The sequence below is a fragment of the Aedes aegypti genome, chromosome 1 (assembly GCF_002204515.2).
Source record: "Aedes aegypti strain LVP_AGWG chromosome 1, AaegL5.0 Primary Assembly, whole genome shotgun sequence".
In the NCBI taxonomy this organism is placed as follows: domain Eukaryota; kingdom Metazoa; phylum Arthropoda; class Insecta; order Diptera; family Culicidae; genus Aedes; species Aedes aegypti.
The window spans coordinates 116,697,432-116,714,308 of record NC_035107.1 but is presented as its reverse complement, the minus strand read 5'-3'; the positions used below and the strand labels follow the sequence as shown (position 1 = coordinate 116,714,308).

Here is a 16,877-nt window from a genome sequence, read left to right as displayed (position 1 = left end):
TTGATCTATTGAACATAATTTGTAAGCAACCTTATACAGAAAACCAAGCTGTAGTAGGATAGACGGCCACTAATTTTGTGAGATATTTTATCCTGCTGCTCCAACAGTTCACGCTGAGCATTAGTGCGATAAATTTAGATAACTTTATTGAACCTAAGAATTCACCTCGCTCGTGCTGTGTATCACGGGCGAGGTTTACTTGGTAGTGTTGTACTTTTACAACGGCGTGAATGGCACGTCATAAATTCTACTCTCACTTGTCCACCTCTATGTAATTAATAGACGACCTAAAACCCTTCAAAATGCATCAAAAGTTCCACGTCATAGGCGAGAAATGCATAAATTGAGTCCTCGCTACACGCGCAAGCGCACCCCCCATCTGCTCTGCACTGTAGCTCAGCTACTAGTGCGAGGAATTTAAAGGGATCAGTCCTTATGAACACACTTTCGCTACTGCGGTGGTCGTGCGGCGACCGCACTAAATCTATTTATGCGTCTGTTTGCAAACCAAACGCCGCGAAGAGAAGAAAAAAATGGCGCATGTTGCGAAGCGATTTCATTTCCCCTTCGCTTCGGCACGACCGACATCTGTCGTTTCCGAGCACTTCATCCACACGCGGAGGCATCAACACACGAACGGACGAACGAATAGAGTTATCAGCCGATATTTATTTTGATTTTTTTGCTCCTTGAAGCACAACTTTCAACATGATATTGTGACGAATCTACAAGAGATACACTTTTGCTCTCAAAGACACTTTGGTAGCTAACAAGTTAATGCATATTTTGTAGAAGAATTTTTTTAACATTAATTACGATAATTTTAATAAAATTCATAAAAATACGTCGAAAAATGCTGATTTTTCCGTCACTTTTTGCAAACTTTTCGTAATTTGAGCCTTTGAATCATTTTCTACAAAAATTACGTCCAAGAAATTAAGATAGATTAGATCATAAGCTTTCGATTCATGCGCTGAGATTAAATGTATGACGCATAGTTAATTAGATATGTGGTTCCAAAGATGAACAAGTTGAAAATCTTAAAATCGTGAATAACTCACTTAGCAGTGATTTGCGACCCTATGTTCCATGGGCACTTTTTCATATCTCATGGAGACCTATCTACCCTCCAATTATTAAAAACATGGAACCAAACACCCTGTATATAAAAAAATCTAACGGGGCAACGGGGGCAAGAAGGACACCTTAAGATATATAGGTTCAAATCATGGTTAATTAACACAATTTTTTATGATTATTCCAGTGTAGGGGCAAGTTCAGCTCTTGTTCTAAATGATGTTATCGATAGATTTCAAAAATACAAGAAACACATGATGATTTGAGATTTTTGAAAATGTCCCTTCTTATGAGGTTTTTAAACGAGGCACGGGGCAAGAGTGCCACTTGTATGGGGCAAGAAGGCCACCAGAGCAACATGCCACAAATTTTGTATATTATTATTTCCCCGCCTAAAGGATACATTGTAGAGTAAGTAAAGATAAAAACTGAGGGATAAAAGTTGACTTATATTTAAAAAGTAATTTTACGAAATTAATTTAGTTTTCATCTTATTTGACTGTAACAATAATAGTAAAAATTTTCAGAAACCATTTTGAATGTCCAAGATGGTTTATTTTGATTTTATTAAGTAGGAAACATTGATTTAATGCAATATTAAACAAGAAAAATAAAAGTTCATTTGATTTTATATGAGAAAATTGCGGTGTCCCTCTTGCCCCATAAGACATACTGTTATTATATATGTAAAATTTAATGTCAAAAGGACTTTTTCGAAAAAAATTCCTCACAGCTATATTAAATAATTGAAAATCATCAATACTGTGCGGAAAAATCAATATGTTTTGTATTTATTGGGAGACAAACCTTGTTTTCCAGTCTTGCATTCTTATAATATTTCGCATATTTTACGTTGCTGAGTTAAAGACATTTTTCTAATATTTTGTACTAAACACTTTTAACTGTAATATTTACACAACCCTCAATTAGTACTCAATTTATACTTATCCTGCGTTAAACATAAAAAAAATGATTTGAACTACGTGAAATTAGAGGTGGCACTCTTGCCCCGGGTGTCCTTCTTGCCCCATGCCCCCCTAAATAGATTCATAATACAACAATATTCCACTCAAAACATAAACGAATTCAATCGACGAAAAAACAAGAACACATTTCGTGTTTCAATGCAGAATTTGTAGCAACATTAGCTAAAAACGCCCAGTGTTTCGATATGACTGAGAGGTATTGAACTCGTCTCTCACTTGCCAAACCAAAATCTTGTTCAAAGATTTACATATTTTTCGTTAATTTATCGTTCTATAGATTGCTAGACCTGGGTTTTCAACAGTCTCTAGATAGTTTTGTACGTTAAAAAGGTGTAAATGTGCACAAACGTACATATGAGAGAGGACTGATGTGCTGAAATAACGTGGTATTACAATCTATTTTTTGCTGTGTACATTCGACCGCTGATAGGTTCGTGTATACCACACGGGATAACCCTTTAGCATAGGGACCTTTGAGCGTGGGATCATTTATTAATGTACAATATATGTATTTACTGTTGGTTTATCGACAACTACCACCAAGCAAACGGGATGTGCGTGAACAAAAGGAAATAGCTCTCATGTCTTTGGCATATGATGATTTATGGGATATGCTTTCTGCTCATGACGGTATAAGTGCAACTCGAATTATTTATAATATTTGAATAATTTCACTATAAGTTGTATACTCCGATCAGCCTAGATAGCCGCGTAGTATCACACTAAGGCAACAAAACTTAATAATTTCTTAAGGAATAATTATGATCTGGCGCCACAACGATTATTGTTGAAATTCTTAAGTTTTAGTTATGATTTTGGTGAAGAATTTCATTACTAAATTTCATAAGTCAACCAATGAAAATCTGTAACCAATTCAATGAAAATTGCATAATTAAATTTATCAAATGTTTTCATTTTAGACGTTTTTACTTTCCATTAACTTGTACCCAACATCGATAGCGGGGTAGTTCCTCTAGCGATTGCTAGAATAAATATTTTGAGTGATGGCTTTTAAATAATTTAAAGCTCTCACTTATGAAACTTATGATCCCATATTCGAAATGGTTAAGCGTTCAATGAAACCATAATTTGGCTGATTCATATGCCATGATTTATGGAAAACCTAAGTATTTTTGCCTCAGTGCAGAAATTGTTGCTTCAATAGGGTTCTAAAATTTTAACCTTTCGGTCGTCGCGCGATTTTGCGAATATCCCAGAAGTCTGACCACCTAGAAAGATTTCGTCTTCGGCAATATTGTTCAGTAGCTCAAGGGCTATCATTATTTTAGCCAAGAAATTCGGGATTTTGCCACTAGGTGGAGCTAATGAGCATGAAACTTTAGTTTTGCAGATATCAGGATCTTGACCACTTAGAAAGATGGCGCCTTCGGCAAAGTTATTCAGTAGCTCAAGGACTATCATTGTTTGAGCTAGTTGATTCAAAATTTTGCTACCAAGCGGCGCTACTGAGCATAAAACATTTGTTTTGCGAATATGTCTGGAGCCTGATCACTTAGAGAGATGGCGTCTTCGGCAGAGTTGTTCAGTAGCTCGAATTATTTTTTTTTTAATCCTTAAAGTTCGAGATTTTGTAAAATAATGATAGTCCCTGAGCTTCTGAACAACTTTGTCGAAGGTGCCTATCTAAAAAGTCAAGATCCCGCAGTATTCGCAAAACAAAAATTTCATGCTCACTAGCGTCGCCCGGAGGCAGAATATACTATTTCTTGGCTCAAATAATGATAGCCCTGAGCTACTTTGCCGAAGACATTATCTTTCTAAGTGGTCAGGCTTCTGAGATATCTGCAAACAAAAGTTTCTAGCTCACTAACGCCGCCTAGTGGCAAAATTTTAAATTAACTAGTTCGAACAATGATATTCCTTAACTTACTAAACATTTTTGCCGAAGATGCCATCCTTCTAAATTGTCAGGATCCTGAAATATCTGCAAAACAAAAGTAATACTTTTATGCCCTCTAGTGCCACCTAGCGGTCAAATTCCGAATTTAATGAGGTACCATCAGATATTGCTTCACCTCCAGAACAACTTTACTAAAGACCCCAAGTTTCTATATTATTTGCATTTTGAGATACACCGATTTCAAACTGTGGTTTACTCGAACCGTATATAGTGTGTTCATTAGAGTGATGCAAATTTTGAAATTTTAGCTCCCCTATGCTTAAACGATGTCAGTTATGATAATTAGCAGCCTCCCAAAGTCTTAAGTGTGCAGACTGTGCATACGCCATTTGAAATTTATATGGAGATTACAATGTAAAACTCCAACCTTTTGTGTTCAGCCCCCTATCTCTTCGTCATAATATTTTATGGAAAAGTGAACACACTCTTCTTATGCAAAATCCTTTCAGCTACAACTTTACCGAAGACCATTTTGATTGGACGTCAGGAAAAATTGTTATTCATCATCATAAAGTGGGTTTGCATTGCCAGATTACCCAGCACGATGTAAGCACATCAACCTTGAGATGTTGGACGCCAGACGTAACAATCTGCAAAGGCTTTTCGTTTTTGATCTCATCATGGGAAATATCGACTGTCCTGCACTTCTGGAAGACGTCCAGTTCTACACGCCGTTTCTTCAAGTAAGGGAACGTGCGTTGCTACAGACCTCACAGGACTACTTACGGGCTCAACAATCTGCTGTCTAGATGTTTTCGTTTGTTCAATTGTGTGAGTGCATTGTTTGATTTCAACGTGTCTAAGTATGTCTTTAAGAATAGGCTTAAGGTTTTTTGACGTTAACTACGTCTTACGGCAATATACTGGGTGTCAATTGAAAATCTAAAATGTTGCAACCGTCACGAAATTATGTAAGATTTTAAATACCGTAAAACGGGGTAACTTTGATAATGCGGGTAACTTTGATAGTGCGTAACCCACCGCATACTAAATGAAATATCATAATTTCTGTTAATCAGTTAAGCAAAACGAATGCAAAACTAAAGAATATTAGTATGACACTTCATGTTAGAGCGGTTTTTCTTTGAATCAAGAACATTTTAGGCTTTTTATACGAATTTAAAAAATTTACACAATTTTAGCATTTTCAAAACGCTTACAAACAATCTGTTCTACGATCACTATTTGATGTAGTTTTGAATAGTTGGCCACTTATCTTTGATAGCCTTGTTATCATAGAACTTGAATACGGTCTCAAATCTCTTAGCGAAAAGCATATTCACAAACTGGGACCATTTTTGTAATCTAAGTCAGAAATTTCCATATAACGTTAAACGCCTAGAGGTATGCAATGCCCTACAAATGTTCGTTATTCATTCAATTTTGTTCGAATCATACTCCATTATCAAAGTTACCCCAAAACAGAAAACTAACTTTCGATTATATGAAAAATTATATATCCATTCAAAATGAATCTTTTGCCAATTTATCGACTGTAATCGATAGCTAGGATGCCAGTACTTGTTTTAAAAATATAAATTGTAAATCTTTGAAGCAGCATGCAAAAATATTCAAGTTTTCTTCGAAAAAACTATCAAAGTTACCCCGTTTTACGGTACCGTAAAACGGGGTAACTTTGATAGTTTTTTTCGAAGAAAACTGGAATATTAATGCATGCTGTTTCAAAGAATTATAATTTATATTTTTAAAACAAGTACTGGGATCCTAACTATCGATTACAGATGATAGATTGCCAAAAGATTTATTATGAATGAATACCGTAATCCGGGGTATCATTGATCAACGGGGTAACATTGATCGGAATGACTCATCTCATTAAAAGTTTGTGTTATCATTTATTGATGAAACATTTCTAAATCATGAATGGTGCTTCTCTTTCTTATATTCAGGAGCTAATAAAAGTAAATATTTTTGCGGAAATCGCGTTTACTTTATGCGTAAATTTGTCAACTTTTCGAAATAATGATTTTAGTTGTTAAGGATGACACTACCAAAGATTCATGTCTCACATATGTTTTGCAAACGATATAAGCACGGAAAATGCGGTTCGTACTAGAAATGACATCGCCGAAAACGATTTCGTTGTCAAAACTCTTATAAGTACTAGTTTACCCAGCGTGGCTAGCCACGTTCCAACAGAATATGGAAGTTAAAAATCAACTTTGCAAAGTAAGCTTTGCACTTTAAAATTAAAACAAACTTTGCAAATTTAAATTCAAATATTTGCATTCCGTCTTGCTCCATCCGTTTCAATTCACACCGATATACATTACGACCATTCTAAAAAATCGCCTAAATGTATGCTCCAACCATACTTCTATGACCATGCCTATATGCTGTTGTAAGGCTCTAATATCATAATTTTAGTCGTAAATGCTGTTGTAGTGTTCCAACCGCTGTCAAATTCTTCAAAAGTTCTAGAACATTCTGCTGTTGTAGTGCTCGTAGCGCTTAATGAAACATTTCGGTGAAATTTTTCAAAACGTTACTGACAGACAGACAACTCTGGGATTTTATATATATGATGCTCAATTAGGCAACATTACCGAATTACTGTTAAGAATGTAAAATTTTCTTAAGAAATTGCCTACCTTTAGGCGTATTCCTTGGTTCGAGGTGTTTTTCATTTTAAAATACCGTAAAACGGGGTAACTTTGATAGTTTTTTCGAAGAAAACTTGAATATTTTTGCATGCTGCTTCAAAGATTTACAATTTATATTTTTAAAACAAGTACTGGCATCCTAGCTATCGATTACAGTCGATAAATTGGCAAAAGATTCATTTTGAATGGATATATAATTTTTCATATAATCGAAAGTTAGTTTTCTGTTTTGGGGTATCTTTGATAATAGAGTATGATTCGAACAAAATTGAATGAATAACGAACATTTGTAGGGCATTGCATACCTCTAGGCGTTTAACGTTATATGGAAATTTCTGACTTAGATTACAAAAATGGTCCCAGTCTGTGAATATGCTTTTCGCTAAGAGATTTGAGACCGTATTCAAGTTCTATGATAACAAGGCTATCAAAGATAAGTGGCCAACTATTCAAAACTACATCAAATAGTGATCGTAGAACAGATTGTTTGTAAGCGTTTTGAAAATGCTAAAATTGTGTAAATTTTTTAAATTCGTATAAAAAGCCTAAAATGTTCTTGATTTACAGGAAAACCGCTCTAACATGAAGTGTCATACTAATATTCTTTAGTTTTGCATACGTTTTGCTTAACTGATTAACAGAAATTATGATATTTCATTTAGTATGCGGTGGGTTACGCACTATCAAAGTTACCCGCATTATCAAAGTTACCCCGTTTTACGGTAACTCAAAAAGTAAATGACTTGTAAGCGTTTGGTCTTCATATTCGGCTTCAGGGGCCATGATTTAAGTAACTAACGGCATTTTCAGTATTACCGAACTTTTTTTTATATATGTGATCAATGTTACCCCATATCAACTAAATATTTAAATATTTAAAAATGTCTTCAACTCGCCAACTCGAAAATAACGAAATATTATAAGAATGTAAGACTGGAAAATATGGTTTGACTCACATTACGTCCACTGCATAATAACTGTTTCGCACAGTATTATTGATTTTTGATTGTATAATATAGTTGTAAAAAAATTTATCGATAAAGTTCTTTTGACATTGAGTTTTGCATAAATAAAAACAGTATGTTTTATGGGGCAAGAGGGACACAGCAATTTTCTTCTTGCCCCATACGAGTGGCACTCTTGCCCCGTGCCTCGTCGACAAACCTTATAAGATGAAGCCTTTTCACAAATCTCAAATCAATATGTATTTCATATATTTTTTGAAAACCATCGATAACTTTATTCGTATGTTGAACTCAAATTGTGGAATTGAATACAGTCTAATATGTTAACCTTATATATGAAACTTTCCATTCCTTCGTCGTTGGATATTAACGTTCAACGATCCGCCATCGTAATCATCGTCATCATCGAAACTTCAAAAGCAGTTTTTCTGCTCAAAACTAAAGATTTTTCGATGATAATGCGTTTTTGGTTGGAGAATAGAATACAGTGACACATTTTCGTGTAAATTTCCTTGATTTTGAACGAAAAAACTGCTTTTGAAAATTGCGAAAACAATGACGGATCCTGCCTGCTTAGTTGGCTGATGAGTTGCCTCGTAATAAAGCTTTACATGAGTCATTGGCTCGGAGCCAGACATTCTAATTTTGAAGCAAAGGGGAAAATCTAACAAATCTGCCAAATTCGAATCCTAAATTGTATAAGTTAATTAAATTATTGAAGATTCCTTGTCTTACGGAACAAATCATCCCACAAAACTGTTGATCTAAATAACACCGTTCCCAGAAATACGTCCAACCATTCCAATCGAGAAAGTCCCTTCTCCGCTTCCGATGAGAAGAAGTTTCGAACGTCAATCAAGATTGAAGCGATTGTAATTAATTATTCATTCTATTCACTCAATGTATGCTAACGCCATGAGCCACGGTTTTGCGGGGATTTGAATGTTCATCGAATTCGAGGGGTGATAAACTTGACACCACACTTAGACGTGGTCTGACTCAATCTCTGATAATCAATGTGCCATCGTCGTCGTCATCGTCGTCGTCTGGTACATCGTAGATAACGCTAAATTGTTGGATGCAGCAGCGCTGCACAACTACAGGGATTACGACTCGAGCACTGCAGTCATCAATTATGATTAATTATTCGATAAATGAAAATGAACCACAATGGAGCAAATTTACATGTTGGAATGTTCGATTTGCATGGAACCTTATGTTGAACAAAATCTATATCTAATTGATATCCAAATCAAATTCATGCCATATCCAGTCCAAATCACATCCAAATCCAATCCAAATCCAAATCCAATCCAAATCTAAGTCCCAATCCAGATTCCATCCAAATCCAACAGATAAATTTGGAAATACTATAAAATCTTCAAATTTCATCACCTAGAAACACTACTACTGGAAATCGTTCCCAGGGTGTGATTCCGTCCACCATCACATATTGCCCACTATGGTATATCACTAACGTAGACAATACTTTCAAATTCTGAAATAAAATGTTAAAATTATATTGGCTAAAGCTTATAAACTGAACAAACTTCAAGCGCAATTACTGATATCATCCCAAAAACTTCGATTTTCAATTTGCCCCACCTGCTTCGTCGCAATGCATCTTATACAAATCACTCCACATTTTCGGTTCAATACATCTGATGACTGCTGAACCAAAAAATCGGATGATCGTTTTTTCTGCTTGTCTGCCAAATGCAATATATATTTTGTATAGATAAATGTTTATATCACACGCTTCCACATTCGCTTCATATCTAGCTGTTTCTAACTTTCCTCAATTCCTCTTCAAGCTCCAACTCCGAAAATCTATGTAAATGTGTATATGCTGTATGTGTAACCTTCTGTACCTACTGTACCTACGTAGAAACCACAACCATCCACCACCACCACCCACTAGCAACAATCGAGTAATCTTCTGAGGCTATCATCGTCACAGAGCTCATCGGCACTGCTTTCAAGTCAGCATCCAAAAAAAGCGAAAATCAATTTATGTTCATCACGCACCTCTGTACCTCTCTGTAGCCTCCACCATCCAAGATATGTGTGTGTTTATCGTCTGTTCCTGGCAGCGCATCTTTTCTTCATCCACCTTCCTGCCTTTTAAAGAAAAAAAATATTAATCTAAAACCACACATCCTCTGGAAGCCGAAAACCACACACACCGCACCTGACTGAGATTTGCGAAACAAACTCGACTTACCAAGATTTTCTCGATTCTTTTCTTTTCTTTTCGCGCGCCCAAAAAACGGAACGTATCACCTTCTTCCTTGCAGAGATTTGCATCCAGACGGTGTTACTCGACGTGTTCCCTGCATGGGATCCAGCAAGTACGTCAAAACTCTTGCGAGCAGACGTATATCTAGTCGTCGCGGTGTGGTGGTTGTTCAACCTTCAATCCTCTGCCAAGTTCAACGCCAGCAACAGCCCGGGAGGCAGCAGTAACAGCAGCATCCGAAACATTCCTCGAATGTAAAAAACTCCACCTTCATCAGCAACAACAACAATATCAGCGGAGGCAACTGAACGTCTATCAGAAAGCGCAAATGGCACTCACCGGAAGTGAGAAGCCCTGTGGCGAATGGCAGAAGCCCGTGGCAGTGGCTGTGGTGGTGGTGGTTGTTGAGGTGATAACAGTGGGTGGATGTCGAAGTGGCAGAACGCTATGTCCATAGGGGATTATTATGCAACTTTCTTGTGCTACCTCAAATTTTCTTTCTCAGCAAGTTGCTCTCGATCATAAGAAACAAGCTAGTAAAAATCACAAAATATACCACCTGCTCAGAAACAAATAAGTTTGATGAAATGCGGTTTTCACTATGATCGATGGGATGAAAAGACATTTTTAGACTTCAACGGGCTAATCCGAGGAAACAACACATGTTTTTTTTCCTGCATGGGGCAGAAGCCGCAACCTGGTTCCGGAAGCACTTTTCGAGTAGGTAACGTGACCAAGGAACTTATGACCCATTGGCCAAAAGCAACAATACTACTACTTGAACGTTTTGAAATCATCTCAGAAACCCAATACAAGACATCGACTCTCAATATTGTCCATTTTACCATATGCCCAAGGCTGGGTTGTTGGGTCACTTCCAATGAACCAAGAGACAAACACGAATGGAGCCCAAAACTTGGCATGAGACTGCTCAAACCTCAGGGAACAAACTCAGTGTAGCTGTATGAACATAGTTCTTGCAATGGACACTTGTGCCAGATGACCATACAATGACCGGGTTTTGAGGTCACTTCAGGTGAATCAGGGTGCAATCATTAATAATAGGTAAAACTAGCAATGCGAGTACTCAACTTCTAGAATAGCCTTAGCGTTGTAGTAAAAATATACTTTTTGCATGAATTAATAGATCGGCCAGATAACTAGTAATTGAGCGGATTATGAGATCACTTCCGGTGAACCAGGAGACAAACATATATAATAGATTAAGGGCCAATTTCTTCACCTTCGCTTAGGCCGTAAACCATGTTTACCCATATGGTTAAACAAGGTTTAATGCCTAAGCGGTGGTGAAGAAACCGCTTATAAGACCAGATATTCCACTGCTTAAACTTCATGAAATATCCACATGTTGCTGGAACAAGCCTTGCATGAAGTTTGAGTAGTATTATGTCCAGTCGCACCTTATTTGTGTTTGTCTCCGGAAATCACCTCAGAATCAGCTCATTTTCTTGTTATCTGGCCGAAGGATCAATTCATGCAAAAGGCATATTCTTACAGCAACGCTGAGGTTGTTCCATGAGATTTGAGTTGTCACAATCTTATTTTTATCTTTATTCATGTTTATCCCCTCATTCACCGGAAGTCTGGTCTGATCATCTGACCGAAGTGTCCATAAAGGCAAGAAACATAACAATATTGAGAGTTGATGTCTAGCATTGGGTTTCTGAGATGATTTCATGACTTTCAAGTAGCCACATTGTTGCTTTGGGTCAAATTTACATATGTTCTTTGGCTGTGACACTTACCCGGCTCTCGCTCCATGCAAGAAAATGAACCAAAAAATGTATTCTTGCATTGATCCGTTACTTAAAGTCTAACAATGGCTGAAACCTATAGTTAAATATCGGTTTCGTTACTAAAAAAGTAAAAAAAAATTAACATATTTTCGATGGAAACACATGTACAGACATGTTCCGGTTCAAAAATCACACTCATACGCAGTCTAACTCATCTCATCTATGAGCCAGCCTCGGGCTGCAAATCTCGTTAATAAAGATGATAATAATAATAATAATCTCATCTATGGAGCTCACAATCGTTTTTGGCAAACGGGAGCCCCACGAAGAACCTTTCATTCCATTCTGACGTTACTATAGGAATGAGGCGTCCTACTAGATCGTTTGATGTCCGATCCGATGCTACATTCTCGAAGTTCATTCAACAGGCTCTTGATTATCAGCCATCATAACAGCACATAACAGGGTTGGAAGACAAGATCTATGACAATGTTCATTCAGTACAACACCATCGATCATAGTGAAAAACGCATTTCATTAAACTTATTTGTTTCTGAGCACCAGACGATTGAAAATAAAACTTCTGTCCCCGGGCTTTGAGGATTAAACTTCCTAAGGCATTAAGAAAAAGTTACATGAAACGCTCAAAATCAGGCCTGACATTAGTCATCGTCATTGCACTTTCTTCAACAGTAGCAACGAGTCGTGTGACCTTCATATATATGCAACACAATTTCTCCGACCAACATGACGAAACTTTTCGTCGTGCAACAGAAGAGTTGTAACGTTGACTAATTCCTACGCTTCAATATGCTCTTCGTCACAAACACATTTCTGCCTTGTTACGGACTCTGTCGAAGAAGCACGATAAATTTTTGTATGACGCAAAAATATGCGTTTTCGTCACTCGTCACTTAAAGCATGACGAATGACGATATTCTAATAGTTGTTTTGTCGGAACTATGTGAAGACTTACAGGTCGATCACATTTTGAGGAATTTCTGGTTATTGCTATCTGCCGTACATTGCTCAAAGTTTGAACTGTTTGTTACGTGAAAATAATACTATCACTAGGGCTTCCCAACCAGATCGAAGAAACAAGTTTCTAACAGAATGTGTTCCCCTGATATGATTTTTTTATATCACCAGTTGTTATAAAACATGTACCGTTAGAAGTTAAAATAACAAAAAATCTAACAAAACTTGCACCAAATTAAACTAGAATATAGCAAATCCTGTTAAAATTATATCAAAATTATTACAGAATGTGTTGCAAGGATGCTAACATTATTGCAAACTATGTTACTTTTTATCTCTTTAATGAATGTTCGAATCCTCTGAGCAGAATCTCAAATAGAGAAACTTTAAAGTAGTGGATACGAGTAACTGACACTGAAGAAGACTGCAAGTGGTAGTCGAAATACGCGTATCTGTCAAAGATAAGCATTTAGGAGCGGAATTAAAAGGTACATCCATCTACTTTAAAGTTTCTTTACTTTTTATGTTATTTGCAACAAACTTATAAATGCGATGTCAAAAATATAACAAATGTTGTTATAAATGTGTTACTAGAAATATAACAAGTTGCGAAAAAAGCCATCTTGATAACAAAATTTTATTGACTTCTGTCATTTTTAACTGCTGCTGATAGGAATGTGTTATAATCTTGTTATGTGTTTCTGGTCGGGTTTGAATAAAATTCGCACACAACAGAAATTAAATCCATTTCGTCTAGGTACTTTTATTTGCAACCTTAAAATTGGCAAAGTCAGTAACACGTGCAATTATTAGTAAGCCATGAAAAAATAACAATTTGACATTCGTTGTTTGAACATCCAGAAAAGAGGTCAATTTTGTATCCTGTTCTTGAAGAAAAGTTGATTTGAAATCTCTAAAGGATCGATTCCAGCTGTCCTTCAACAATTTTTTTTTTTTTTAAAGACGAGGCTCCGCGAAGATCAAAGTTGTTCCACATTCAACGAGTAAAATCATGAACATACAAATGCAATTCATTATACAAGGCAGGTAGGTATAGATATCTATCGGTTCTGTGTGCGGGCAGTAGGTGTAGGTATCTCTCGGTTCTGTGAGCGTTTTTTAAGCAAATCCGGAGTTAAACTCAAAATTCTTTGAATGATCTATTTACTTTTCCACAATCGCAAATGAATTGCTCAAGTTTTTCTTTAGCTTCCTTTAAAAAAAATGCAAGCTTTCAAGTGCTATAAAACCCAATCAAAGGCACATACACAGATCAATCAGATAGCGCTTTGTGCTGAAAGTTCAACCGATTGACTAAAGTGACTAATCGAGAAAAAAATATCCGTTTCGTTCTTTTAAATTGTGCTCCTTCAAAATTCATTGCATAGCTTGGTTCTGTGTATACCTTCAAGCAGTAAATAAGAAACTGTAGATTCTTTATTGAAATCATACTAATAAGTAACTTTAGCTTTTCTACCTTTTTACACAGTGTGCCAAAAAGAGAATAATAGCTTTTCTGTTGGCAACGGTCTTGAATTAACGTTTGCCCCACCGGTGCAGCATGAGTTTGAATCTAGTGTGGGTCACAAGTTCGCTGTCCGGAACACTAACTATCGATAGTTTTATGACATACATATTTTTAAGCAGCCGTACACTTAATTTTGCTGGAAAATATACATTTAAAGCACAAATTTCTCCGGATGGCTCAAATTTTTGCCCCACTATGGGCCAAAATTGGTTTCCAAGTATTTATGTAAAAATTAATATGCCTCAAAGCATCCCCTTGGCCTACAACACCTTTAGACAAGAAAATCGTAAAAGATTTTAATATTTCTTTTTGTTTCAAATGGAAATAATTTTCGCGATTAAATACAACAAATTGCCATAACTTTTCCAAATATCAATCGATTTTTATATTTGGAGCGCAAGTCTCTTACTTAAACAGCATTCGAACCATTGAATTAAGCTAGAAATCGTGAAAGGAAACTCTTGCTCTACTCTAACTTTTGCCCACTTTACTAAAGTAAAGTGAACGAACCGTGCAAAAACCGGACGGTATTTTATTTTGCAATTTTGTACACATTTGATTTTAGCACGGTTTGATTTTGGCAACTAAACCGTTCGATTTTAACAACACATATTTTTTTTGTTGCTCTAAAGTTTCCTTGTTAATAAATTTACAGACATATTATGATTAATTCATTAGACTCAATGCAGAAAAATTATAATGCAATACAAAAACTGGCGTTCAACGCATATTTGTCCCACGATTCATTAGGTTTACATAAATCATGGGACAAGTAGGCGTAGACAAATGCATATACAAAAAAAAATCATGTATCAGTCACCAATCCTACAGAAAACTTTTTTAGGCTATTCGTGTTTAAAAAAAGCAAACATAAGTCGTGGTTATTATGAAGTTAATAAAAGTTTTTATTGATCCAAACGTTCTATTTTGACATGGTTCGATATTGGCAACATGAGTTTTTTACATGTTGCCATAATCGAACAGTTTTTACGAAATATGTACAGTCAGGTCTCCTATTGAACGCTGCCATCCACTTTACGGCCACCGCAATTTCTCAGCTACTGTCCCATAGATTCTTATGAAATTTGGTAGGTAATTAGTTTACACTACACCTCAATCACATACAAAAAATCAGCTCCGTCTCTTGAGCAACTGCTAGGAAATTTCCGTTTGAAGAAAGTGGGTGTCAGCGTCTTATAGCAGACCTGATTGTATTTTTTATTAACAAATTATGTATTTTTATAGCAATTTTGTATTGTAATTCGTAGTGAATTAAATTAAAAACTCATCATACAACCTTATTTGGGTGAAATTGAACAATTTGTTGTTGATTAATGTTATTACCACACAATGTTTGGAAAACCATTCGGTTTTCGCTCGGTGCCAAAAATGAATATTGCCAAAATCTTCTTCTTCTTCTTTCTGGCGTTACGTCCCCACTGGGACAGAGCCTGCTTCTCAGCTTAGTGTTCTTATGAGCACTTCCACAGTTATTAACTGAGAGCTTACTATGCCAATGACCATTTTTGCATGTGTATGTCGTGTGGCAGGTACGAAGATACTCTATGCCCAGGGAAGTCGAGAAAATTTCCAACCCGAAAAGATCCTCGACCGGTGGGATTCGAACTTACGACCCTCAGCTTGGTCATGCAGAATAGCTGCGCGTTTACCGCTACGGCTATCTGGGCCCCTTTATTGCCAAAATCTAACTATTCCAAATTACAAAAATCTAAACGGACAAAAACAAAATGTGCAAAAATTGAACGGCTACTGTACCTTATGATGGCCTATCCAGCTTTTTACGAGCGCTAATGGCCGCCACAATCAGGCTCGCTTTCTGGTAGGGACTAGGCGATCTGACGTTTGGCTTGGGTCGTTTGATAGCAAATCGATAAGATCGATCCTAAACTTATCGATTAGCTGTCAAACGACCCAACCCAACTGTCAGATCGTTCGATCCCAACCAAAAATCGAGCCTGATTGTGGCGGCCATTAGCGCTCCTAAAAAGCTGGATAATAATCCAACTTCAAGAATCTCAGGTCACACCTCCTAAATTTCGATCTCCACAAGCTTCTATGAAAGTTTCTTGGCATATCAAATCGCATCTTTTGATGCAAACAGTTTTTTGATAAATTGCGACATTGCTTATTGAACATTATGAAATTCTAATGGCGCTTAATCTTTTGGTCTACGCAATGTTGAGAAAATCAGTCATTTTTTTCATAGTGATATAAAAATGAAAAAAAAATGACGCAACTTTAAGTAAAAATAAAGTAATCGTAATTTGAAAAATGCCACTTAATATTTATTTATGTATCTCTATCTATTAGGGTGTTGAGATTTGGGCTCTTCAAAGTTCAAGGATTGGCTACTAAATGATGTCAGTTAAAGTGTTATCAAGGCTCAAGACTCTATCATTCAATCATCAGCTATCATTAAAAATGAAAAACCAGTTTTTTCGTTCAAATTTTCAAAAAATCCCATTTAAGTCTATCGTTGCATTACATGTAGTAAGTTTAATGCAATGATAGATTTTCTTGAGCACTGCTTCAATTTTGAGCAAAATAACTAGTTTTGAAAATTTGTAAAACGATGATGGTTATTTTCTTCTTAATTTTAACTTTCATAACGTATATGTATCTACGTGATAATAAGCTCTTCATCGTTTATCATTCCAACATCAATATTATAGAAATGAAGCTGATATGAAATGTGTAACAATCTGGAGCCGCAAAAACCCTAAAAAAAGAATGGCCCTACAAATTGACATTACGTATCAAGACGAAGATTGCATATTTGAC

The 16,877-nt window shown here is 36.2% G+C and overlaps 1 protein-coding gene across 1 annotated transcript in view; it reads left to right on the top strand.

Annotated features, from left to right (window-relative positions):
- The window catches only part of LOC5567099 (dopamine receptor 2), a 264,025-nt gene that overhangs the window by 236,401 nt on the left and 10,747 nt on the right, over nt 1-16,877 (top strand). Inside the window, exon 4 of the mRNA XM_001651449.3 lies at nt 9,871-10,221. Coding sequence (XP_001651499.3) covers nt 9,871-9,960 — 90 coding nt within the window. The 3' untranslated portion in view covers nt 9,961-10,221. The remainder of the gene's footprint in view (nt 1-9,870; nt 10,222-16,877) is intronic.